This window comes from Mobula hypostoma, chromosome 6 (assembly GCF_963921235.1).
Source record: "Mobula hypostoma chromosome 6, sMobHyp1.1, whole genome shotgun sequence".
NCBI lineage: Eukaryota > Metazoa > Chordata > Chondrichthyes > Myliobatiformes > Myliobatidae > Mobula > Mobula hypostoma.
In genome coordinates, this window is record NC_086102.1 from 132,363,162 (window position 1) to 132,375,238 (window position 12,077).

The 12,077-nt window shown below is 40.6% G+C and overlaps 1 protein-coding gene across 4 annotated transcripts in view; it reads left to right on the forward strand.

The window, feature by feature from the left end:
* Positions 1–12,077, forward strand: part of ube2f (ubiquitin-conjugating enzyme E2F (putative)) — a 211,668-nt gene that overhangs the window by 99,942 nt on the left and 99,649 nt on the right. For all 4 annotated transcript variants that reach the window (XM_063051737.1, XM_063051736.1, XM_063051734.1 and 1 more), the window contains one exon: positions 8,178–8,243. In XM_063051737.1, the coding sequence (XP_062907807.1) occupies positions 8,178–8,243 (66 nt within the window). The remainder of the gene's footprint in view (positions 1–8,177; positions 8,244–12,077) is intronic.

The following is a 12,077-nucleotide window of genomic DNA, read 5'->3' on the forward strand; positions in this document are numbered from 1 at the left end:
GTACTGTTGGTCCCAACTAGAGAGAGTATGATACTAGGTCTCCACCTAGGGAATGAGACAGGACAGGTGACAGAAGTTTGTGTAGGGGAACACTTTTCACCTGTAGCTTACCTTCATATTTCATCTTTTCCTCCCCCCCCCCACTTATTTAGTTGCCTTCGATGGTTTATAAAAGTTTCCCAATCCTCTAGCTTCTCACTAATTTTTGCTCTATAATATACCCTCTCTTTTGCTTTTATGTTGACTTTAACCTCCTTTGTCAGCCACAGTTGCGTAATCCTGCCTTTAAAATACTACTACAACTTTGGGATGTGTCTATCCTGCGCCTTCTGAACTGCTCCCAGAAACTCCAGCCAATGCTGCTCTGCCGTAATCCCTGCTAGTGCCCCCTTCCAGTCAACTTTGGCCAGCTCCCCTCTCATGCCTCCTGTAATTCCCTTTACTCCACTATAATACTGATACTTCTGACTTCAGCTTCTCCTCTCAGATTGTAGGGTGAATTCTATCATATTATGATCACTGCCTCCTAATGGCTCCTTTAACTTCAGCTCTGCAATCAAATCCAGTTCATTAGACAACACCCAAACCAAAAGAGCTGATCAGCTAGTGGACTCAACCACAAGCTGCTCTAAATGTACCTTGCCCAAGCATGTTCTTGCCGTAGTCTGATGAGTCAAAGACTCCCCACTCTAACACTGGTCCACTCACACAATGGCTGTTCCACTTGTTCTTGCCTTATTTTTATTTGCCCTTGCCAACAAATCATGATTGTGTTGCCAAAAAAACCATAATCCTGTGAAAACTCCCTTCTTAAAATTTCTTAAGGCTGATTTATACTTCTGCATCAACTCGACGCCATAACCTACGCAAGTGGCCTACGTGCGTTGTGAGCATTTATACTTGTGCGTTGGTGTGTCTATGTCGCTCTGCAATTCCGGCACGTCGCGCATGCGCACACACCTGTCCACGCAAGGCTTCATGGTCATGGTAGTCTTTCTCAGGGTAAACAAGTTTAAAGCAAGTGTCTTTTTTCGTAAAAGCAGAATGTGTCCTCCATAATTTCAGAGGTCTGTAAAGCTTTATGGAAAGCATTGCAACCAGAGTTCAAGCAACACACACAAAAGTTGCTGGTGAACACAGCAGGCCAGGCAGCATCTCTAGGAAGAGGTGCAGTCAACATTTCAGGCTGAGACCCTTCGTCAGGCTGTTGTTTGCAGCCGGAGTTCCTTCCCTGCCCTTCAGTCGGCTAATGGGAAGCTACTGCAGCGTAGGAGGGAATGCGATGCTACCAAGCAGACCAATCACAGTTGTTGTGGTCTGCGTTGCTGCAATGCAAAGTTACGTTTTGGGAGAGGTGCACGTCAGGCTCTGGCGTAGGGATCCGCGTCGGCTCTGCTTAGGGTTTGTGGCGACGTGGTACTTACAACGTCGAGTTGACACAGAAGTTTAAATCAACCTTGACTCCCCGACCTGCATGAGACTGTCTGTGCCAATTCAACTATGACTGCACTGCCGAAATAAGCCTCTGGAAGACCAGATTTGTAATCTGTACATGGAGCTGAAGGAGATGGGAGAGATCTTAAATGGATTTTTTAACATCTGTATTTACTCAGGAGATGTACACAGAGATGAGGCAAAGCAGCAGTGAACTGTGTGCAGATTACTGAGGTGGAGGTATTTGCTGTCTTCAGGAAAATTAAGGTGGATAAATCCCCAGGGCATGACAAGGTGTTCCCCTGGACCCTATGGAAGGCTGTTGCAGAAATTGCAGGGGCCCTAGCAGAGACATTTAAAACATCCTTTGCCATGGGTGAGGTGCCAGAGAATTGGAGGATAGCTAACTTTGTTCTGTTGTTTCAGAAATGCTCTAAGGATAAACCAGGAACTTAAAGCCTAGTGAGCCTGTCATCAGTTATGGGAAAGTTATTGGAAAATATTCTAGGGGACCAGATACGTGAGTATTTGGATAGACAGGGACTGATTAGGGATAGTCATCATGGCTTTGTGCGTGGTAGGCCGTATCTAATCAATTTTATAGAGTTTTTCAAGGAAGTTACCAGGAAAGTTAAAGAAGGCAAGGTAATAGATGTTGTCCACATACACTTTAGCAAGGCCTTGACAAGGAACCGCATGGGAGATTGCTCAAGAAGGTTCAGATGCTTGGCTTTCAAGATGAGGTAGTAAATTGGATTAGACATTAGTTTAACAGGAAAAGCCAGAGAGTGATAATAGATGGTTGTCACTTGACTGGTGGCCTGTGAATAGTGGTGTACCACAAGAATCAGTGCTGGGTTCATTGTTGTTTGTCATCTATATTAACAACTGGATCAGCAGATTTGCACATGACACCAAGATTGGGGGTATTGTGGACGGCGAGGAAGACTATTAAAGCTTTCAGTGGGATCTGGACCAGTTGGAAAAATGGCAGGTGGAATTTTATACAGGCAAGTGTGAGGTGTTGCACTTTGGGAAGACCATCCAGGGTAGGTCTTACCAAGTATTGAATACAGGAATTGAGATGTTACTTTGAAGTTGTATAAGCTGTTGGTGAGGCCTAATTTGGAGTGTTATTTGCAGATTTTGTCATCTAACTACAGAAAAGGTGTCAATAAGATTGAAAGAGTGCAGAGAAAATGTACAAGGATGATTTAAATAGCTGAGTTAGGGAACAGTTGAATAGGTTAGGACTTTGTTCTCTAGAGCATAGAAGAATGAGGGGAGATTTATAGAAGTATATGAAATTATGAGGGCTATTGATAGGGTAAATGTAACCAGGCATTTTCACTGAGGTTTGGTGACCCTGGAACTGGAGCTCATGGATTAAAGGTGATATTTAAGGGGAACATGAGGGGGAATTTCTTCTGAGAGGGTGGTGACACTGTGGAACGAGCTGCCTCCGGAAGTGGTGGACACGGGTTCGATTTCACCATTTAAGAGAAATTTAGATAGGTGCTTGAATGGAAGGAATAGGGAGGACTATGGTCCAGGTGCATATTGACAGGAGTAGGCAGATTAATAGTTCAGCAAGGACTATATCAACCAAAGGACCTGTTTCTGTACTGTAGTGTTCTGTGACTCAAAGACTCTATATAATTGCACTTTGAGAAGGCACAGAATTGATGGGCTAAATGGCCCCTTTCATACAGGATATAACACATCATGATCCGAACAGCTGGTTTTACAGTTTAACAGACAAGATAATGTGGACAACATATATGACAACAGTCAGTCTTTAAATGGTGTAATAGACTTTGTGGCCTATTTTGTGATTATAGATTTAACAGACTCTAATAATCAAATTCAAAGATTGTTTTTGTTTACAGAAATGTGGAATCAATAGTCTGTATTGGATTTATTGGGTTTGGTCTGAATTCAAAGTTGGCAGATTGCAAGGAATGAACTATGATAAACAATGAAGAGGAAGGAGGTGGACTTTGAGGTCATGGCCAAGCACTTGGAATGGATAGACATATAGTAAATTAAATTTAATGCAAAGTTTCAGAGATCCTTAGAAGAATTATAGAGATACATGAAGCTGGAAAAGGTTACAAAAGCATTTCTAAAGACCTGAGTTCCACAATAAGAGAAATTGCATAAATGGAAGAAATTCAGTACTGTTGCTATTCTCCCTAGCAGTGGGTGTCCTGCAAAGATCACACCGAGAGCACAACATGCAAAGCTGAAGGTGGTAAAAAAATAACCCAAGAGTAACAGCAAAAGACCTGCAGAAATCTCTAGAACTTGCTAAAGTCTCTGTTTATGTGTCCACTATAAGAAAAACACTAAAGAAGAAAGGTGTTTATGGAAAACCACTGCTCTGAAAAAACATTGCTGCACATCTCAAGTTTGCAAAAGACCACCTGGATGTTCCACAGTGCTTTTGGGACGATATCTGTGGACAGATGACATAGAAGTTGAACTTTTTCGCAGAAATGCACATCGCTGTGTTTGGAGGAAAAAGGGCACTGCACACCAACGCATCCCAGCTGTAAAGCATGCTGGAAGGAGCTTCATGGTTTGGGATTGCTTTGCTGCCTCAGGGCCTGGACAGCTTGCAATCGTTAGAGGGAGTAATGAATTCAAGATTATATATAGAGATTTCACAAGGAGAATGTCAGGATAGCAGTCCATCACCTGAAGCTTAATAGAAGTTGGATGATGCAACAAGACAATATTTTGAAACATAAGATTAATTCAACAGCAGAATGGTTTAAAAAGAAGAAAATTTGTGTTTTATAGAAAAGGAGTTATTAATAAAGTATTTAGTTGTATTCCTTGTTTTTTTTTAACCTTCAGTAAGTAGTTGCTTGCCTTCAGCAGTGCCATCTTAAACCAGAAGGAACTATTGACAGGCAGGCTGAGCCTTCCAGAGTACTGAAGGAGAATGAGGATGGTTCACCTGTCTAATTTGCTGGGGAACGCGGTTTGATGCTGAATGATATTAAATTGGGAACTGAGCAGGATTGAGCAGCTTAAAAGTGGAGTGATAAAGTGCTGATCATGCTAAAAGCATCCTTTAGGCCAAGTGACAATGACCTAAAGTTTAGCCTAAGGGGCAATGTTAGCATGGTCACATGTTGTCACATCCAGATTCTTTTCTAGTCTGACCTTCAGGACGTGAGCAAATAATACACTAAAATCTTAAACAATGAAGATTTCAAACAACTCCATTGAGAAGATTAATGAGGTCTGAGGAATGCTCTAGTGATTTTATAACTTGTTCTTCAGCATTCTTCCTACTGTTCATAGTGATTGTATGTAATAATAGCTGTATGCGTTTGGTGCAAATGCTAAGTATGTATGGAGCTGTCAAAATCTGGGGAAATGCTGGCATTGATATTAATGACCAGTGAGAGTGAGATCCCACACTGATTTTTAAATTGCAGCAATCTATTTTTAAAATTGAATAACGAAGCAGATGGATGATTGTAAGGGAGAGAAAGCCATCTGGTGAAACAAGACCCAGTAATCCACATGAATCAGGCCAACTCAGGAAACAAATAAAATTCTCATCTTTTCCCACATACCCCAGTAAAATCACCATCACTCTCCAGTATTTTAATCCTCAGCTTGATTTACTTTTGATGAAATTTCTGACATATTTGCCTTCTGATTCCCATGGTACTCTTGAAAAAAGACCATACTTTAAAACATATTGAATAGCACTTAGAAAAGCTGTATTATTGGATGTTCATAGGCAGTGTTTAAAGTTTGCAGGGAAAGGTGGTTTTTTTCATGAGTTTTACAAGTACATGAAGGAATCAGAACATAAACAAATATTTCAGAATTCTTGTAGGCCTCTCTGTGGAAGTGTGTGCACGTGGAGAAGAATATCCAAACCAGCTGTGAAATTTAGCTGATTGGAGGACGTTGATTTAGCATTATAACATATTGGTTATTTCATTAACACATCTGCAGATGGTAGAAATCTAGAGCTACATACATGTCATGTTTCTGGATTTCAGTTCGGCATTCAACGTTGTTGTCTCACAGACCTTGGTGAACAAACTTCTACTCCTCAGTGTAAGTGCAACTTTTTGTTGATCAGGAAGTCCAAATGGGTATTGGATTTCCTGACCAATAGACCTCAGATCATCAGGATGCACAATGGCTCCTCCCTCCCTCCCCATAATCCTCAACACGGCTGCCTCCCAGGGTGGAATGCTGAGCTCACTTCTGTACACTGTGCTCACGCACATCTGCACAGCCAAAAACCCGAGCAATCACATTGTCAAGTTCACTAGTGAGACAACAGTAGTGGGGCTCATCATCAACAATGATGAGGCGGCCCACGGAGAGGAGGTGGAAGAGCTTGAGGCCGGGTGTTCACCAAATATCCTCAATTCATCAAGACAAAGGAGATGGCTATTGACTTCAGGAGAACTCACACCACTCACACCCCCCTTCACACTGACAGCAAAACAGTGGAAACTGTGAGTTCACATCTCTCACAACCTTTCATGGTCCCAAGTCAAGAAAGCTCGCCAATGCCTAACTTTATGAGGAGGTTGAAGATAGCTGGACTATGCACATAATATTCACGACTCTCTACAGATGCATGATTCAAGATTGTTAAATGTCATTTACAGGACACAATTGTAAAGGAGAATGAAATAATTGTTAGTCTGGATCTGATGCAGCATAAAAACACACAAAAAATAAAGAATATAATAATAATTTAAAAACAATAAATGTAAATATATACAGTAAGATAGCTTATATACATAGACTGATCATATGTGACGCTAGAGTGACATGTTGCATCACTGTGTGGTACAGAAACTGCACTCCGGTGGACAGGAGGGCTCTTCAGTGGTTAGTTAAAACTGGTGGATGCATCACCGTCACCACTCTACCTGCCATCAAGGATATATATACAGAAAGATGCTGGAAAAAGGCCAGCAATATCATGAAGGATCCCACCCATCCTGCTCATGAAACTATGCAACATCCACGCCATGACCACCAGATTCAAAACGGTTACTTCCCCTAAGCCGTCAGGCTGATCAACACCTCCACCCATTAACCCACTCCACCACCACTATTTTATCATTTCTTGTCAGAGCCACCTTATGGACTGTACAGTCAGTCTACGTACATAAACTAAACTTAAGTAATTCTACTCATTGTGTTCTTTATGCTAATTGTTTTTTTATGCTGCATTCGATCTGGAATAACAATCATTTCATTCTCCTTAACACTTATGTACTGAAGATAACAGTAAACAATCTTGAAATCATTTGCACAAATCACTTGCAGCATTCAAAGGAGCTCATCATTCTCATTTTCTTTGCAGATGGATCTCCGTTAATTTTTTGGACATGGCCTTTAAGAAATGTCTGCTCTTTTTAGTTGACCTTACTGTCCAGTATCATTAAATTCCAAAATAATTTCTATAGCTGCTTATGTATGTTTCTAGTGTTCACTTCTTAAGAACTCTTGGTAACTGATTTCCAGAGAGATTTATTGCATAACACTTCCGCATGAAATATCTGTATTCACTCGGAATGGAGGAATTTACTATAAAATGTTGAGGTTTTCAATCCTCTGAGGCTATTATTTATAAAACACAGCATAGCTTTATTTCTGCATTTGAACTGACAGGAATCTTTAAATTTGTCTCCTTGCTTCTCTCTGTTTATCACCCTTTATCCATCACGGAATGTATGGACTCATTCCAGATATTTCTTCCAAAAGTGCATATGCTTCAAACTTATCCATACACATACACATGCCTCCTTTCTGCTTTCCTGAAGAGCCTGCAGTCCCCTTCATGGCTGACTGAATCTCATTTTTTTGAAATTGTAATTTGAGATGATGTGTTCAAATCTTTCTTTCTGCATTGTCTCTTGTGAGATTTGTATAACTTTTTTTATAAAATCTGTTGATTTTCTTTATTGGTACCTTGGTTATCAAGCATGATTTCCTTTAACAACTCCTGCCTGTCAATGATATATTTATTCAGTCATGGTGATCCAGTTTGCGTTTGAAGATTCTTAATTTGGGACTAATGCTTTATTGCTCTAAGTTTTGCTCTTTATCAGTTCAGTACCCTTATCCTCATTCCTTTTTTAAAATCCTTAAACGGTCTGGTTATTTTTTTCCAATTGCTTTTTGGTTTTTTTCGGTACTTTGTTCCACTTGGTTTTTCTACAAATAAATAGTCATAATTTTCCAGTAGATTGATTTATTGGACTATCCCTGTGCATTTGTATCACTGTGAGATCCATAGCATGCAAGTTGACTGCTTGCCATATTGTTAAGAGTGTATAGTTTTATTGATAATGCTGTTTTGTAAAAAATACTGTGATATTTCAAATATCTGACTGTTTACTGCTGGTTATTATTTCTATATTCTATATCAAGATTAAAGGTAATTATACCAGGGAAGTGACTTCAATGAAAAACTAACTTTGTGGTAGGGTGGTCTTCAATGGAGAGTTAGGCCAGTAGTGGGACAGGTTTCAGTAGTGAATTAATATAATGGAAGGTTGGGCTTCAGTAGAAGTGGTGATGTGACAAAGGATTGGGGAGAGTCAATGTACCAGAAAGGTCAGCACAGATGCAGTGTTCTGTGCTAGTGAATAGCCTGAGAGTTTTTTGTTCTACATGGTTTGTGCTTTATGATCTTGGTACGAACTGTTTTCATTGTCTAATTATTGGTTTTATTTCTGTAGGTACATGCAAACTGGATTTCCCTGATGCAAACAAACTTTATTTCTTCCAGCTGAATGTCATGCCAGGTAATCTTTACTAACCTGATCATAGAACTACTTGAGTGTGATGCTTTTTGCTTACAAAAAAAAATTAAAACCAAATGAATTAGTGTTACCACTGATTAAATCTAGGGTTGTATATGCAGCAATCAGTTTATTTCATTGCTGAAGGATATACAGAATTCAATAATGCTATAACTGAAAAGGAATTGAAGTGGAGGAAATAACGTTTTTACCTCTTAAATAGGCATTTGTTGGGTTCAAGTTTCATTTCATAGAACTGACTATGGAACCGTAACGGGTGAAGACTACAAGCACAAAATACAAAAACAAGTAGTTTTTGTTGTATCACTGCAAACAGTAGAGGATATGAAAATCAAAAAAAAATTGCAAATGCTGGAAATCAAAAACAGTCTTAAATCTGAAATGTTAGCTCTGACTTGCTGAGTATTTCCAGCAACCCACACAAAATGTTGGAAGAATTCAGCAGGTCAGGCAGCAACTATGGAGAGACATAAACAGTTGATGTTTTGGCTGAAAACTTTAATCAGGGCTGGAAACATAGGGGGCAGAAGCCAGAATAAGAAGATGGGGGGAGGGAGAACAGTACAAGCTGGCAGGTGATAGATGAGGTGAGGGAAGAAGATGGGTGAGTCTGGGAGGAGTGGAGATGTAAGAAGCTGGAAGGTAGAAGAGGTAGTGGGCTGAAGAAGAAGGAATCTGATAGGAGAGGACAGTGGAGTAAAGGGAAGGGTGTGTGGAGCCGGAGGAAGGTAATCAGAGCATATTGCCCAATTGTGATCACCACGCTATGGGAAGAAAGCATCACCACTAAAGAGAGTATAGAAAAGGTTTAGTAGAATGATCCCAGATGTGTATGAATGAAAAAGTTGGGCTTGTATCCTTAAAGCTGGAGGGTTTGAGTGATGGTTTGATAAAAGTGTTCAGAACCACAAAGTGAATATAGCAAAATTTGCTTTGTTGGCAAGAGGGTTGAGGATCAGAGGGCGTGAGTTAAGGATCTTCAGAAGAACCATGGCAGATGTGAGTTGAAGCATTTTTGTACAGCAAATAATTATTTTAAAAATGTCATATCAATTTTTAAGGATAGCAATCGTGTTGACAGTTTGAAAGAGAAAGAAAAAATACTCCAGAATGAGGAACCATTAATGATCCTTGATGATATAAGATATACAGTGGCTTGCAAGAGTTCGGGCACCCCTGGTCAAAATTTCTGTTACTGTGAATAGCTAAGCGAGTAAAAGATGACCTGATTTCCAAGAGGCATAAAGTTAAAGATGACACATTTCTTTAATATTTTAAGGAAGATTATGTTTTTATTTCCATCTTTTACAGTTTCAAAATAACAAAAAAGGAAAAGGGCCCGAAACAAAAGTTTGGGCACCCTACATGGTCAGTACTTAGTAACACCCCCTTTGGCAAGTATCACAGCTTGTAAACGCTTTTTGTAATCAGCTAAGAGTCTTTCAGTTCTTGTTTGGGGGACTTTCCCCCATTCTTCCTTGCAAAAGGCTTCTAGTTCTGTGAGATTCTTGGGTGGTCTTGCATGCACTGCTCTTTTGAGGTCTATCCACAGATTTTCGATGATGTTTAGGTCGGGGGACTGAGAGGGCCATGGCAAAACCTTCAGCTTGTGCCTCTTGAGGTAGTCCATTGTGGATTTTGAGGTGTGTTTAGGATCATTATCCTGTTATAGAAGCCATCCTCTTTTCATCTTCAGCTTTTTTACGGACGGTGTGATGTTTGCTTCCAGAATTTGCTGGTATTTAATTGAATTCTTCCCTCTACCAGTGAAATGTTCCCCGTGCCACTGGCTGCAACACAAGCCCAAAGCATGATCGATCCACCCCCATGCTTAACAGTTGGAGAGGTGTTCTTTTCATGAAATTCTGCACCCTTTTTTCTCCAAACATACCTTTGCTCAGTGCGGCCAAAAAGTTCTCTTTTAACTCCATCAGTCCAAAATGCATCAGGCTTGTGTAGATGTTCCTTTGCAAACTTTTGACACTGAATTTTTGGTGAGGACGTAGGTCATATTTGTGCAGGTGTCGCTGCACAGTAGAACAGTGCACCACCAATTCAGAGTCTGCTAAATCTTCCTGAAGGTCTTTTGCAGTCAAACGGGGGTTTTGATTTACTTTTCTAGCAATCCTACGAGCAGTTCTCTCGGAATGTTTTCTTGGTCTTCCAGACCTCAACTTGATCTCCACAATTCCTGTTAATGGCCATTTCTTAATTACATTACGAAATGAGGAAATGGCTACCTGAAAACGCGTTGCTATCTTATAGCCTTCTTCTGCTTTGTGGGCATCATTTATTTTAATTTTCAGAATGCTAGGCAGCTGCTGATTGTTGGGACAAGGTTTGAGGAGTCAGGGTATTTATAAAGCTTTGAAATTTGCATCATCTAACCTTTCCTAACGATGATTGTGAACAAGCCATAGCCCTAAAAAGCTAATTAAGGTCTGAGACCTTGGTAAAAGTTATCTGAGAGCTCAAATCTTTTTGGGTGCCCAAACTTTTGCATGGTGCTCCTTTCCTTTTTTTCACTCTAAAATTGTACAAAACAAAAATAATACACTAACCTTGCTTAAAATGTTGAAAAGAATGTTTCAGCTTTAACTTTATGACTTTTGGAGATCAGTTCATCTTCTACTCACTTAACTATTCACAGTAACAGAAATCTTGACACGGGGTGCCCAAACTTTTGCATGCCACTGTATTTATATTTCTAATTGCTCTCTTACTTTCTTCAGTACTTTGTTCCACTTGATTTTCTATAAATAAATGATCATTGATTTATCAGCCTACTCCTGTTCATTGAAATTGTAGTTAGTTGCTCCCTCCATTTTGGAGAAAATCAAGTTGAAGAAGAAGGTGGCATTTTGAGCAAAGATAATATGATGATAAACTGGAGGAAAATGCACGTTCAGTACTAGGGCAGAGGGTGTCTTTGAGGATTTACTTTGTGGAGTAAATGGCTTTCAGGAAAAATCCACCTGTGCCTTTTCTAAACACGAGGAAATCTGCAGACGCTGGAAATTCACGCAACACACACAAAATGCTGGTGGAGCGCAACAGGCCATCAGCATCCATAGGAAGAGGTACAGTTGACATTTCGGGCCGAGACCCTTCGTCAGGACTAACTGAAAGAAAAGATAGTAAGAGATTTGAAAGTGGGAAGGGGAGGGGAAGATCCGAAATGATGGAAGGAGGCAGGAGGGGGAGGGATAGAGCTAAGTGTTGGAAAGTTGATTGGCAAAGGGGATACAAGGCTGGAGAAGGGAGAGGATCATAGGATGGGAGGCCTAGGGAGAAAGAAAGGGGGAGGGGAACACCAGAGGAAGATATAGTGAGAGGAACAGAGGGAGAAAGAAAGGGGGGAAAAGAAAATAAATAAATAAATAAATAGATAAGGGATGGGGTAAGAAGGAGAGGAGGGGCATTAACGGAAGTTAGAAAAGTCAATGTTCATGCCATCAGGTTGGAGGCTACCCAGACGGAATATAAGGTGGTGTTCCTCTAACCTGAGTATGGCTTCATCTTGACAGTAGAGGAGGCCATGGATGGACATATCAGAGTGGGAATGGGACGTGGAATTAAAATGTGTAGCCACTGGGAGATCCTGCTTTCTCTGGTGGACAGAGCGTAGGTGTTCAGCGAGATGGTCTCCTAGTCTTCATCGGGTCTCACCAATATATAGAAGGCCACATCGGGAGCACCGGACGCAGTATATCACCCCAGTCGACTCACAGGTGAAGTGTCGCCTCACCTGGAAGGACTGTCTGGGGCCCTGAATGGTGGTGAGGGAGGAAGTGTAAGGGCATGTGTAGCACTTGT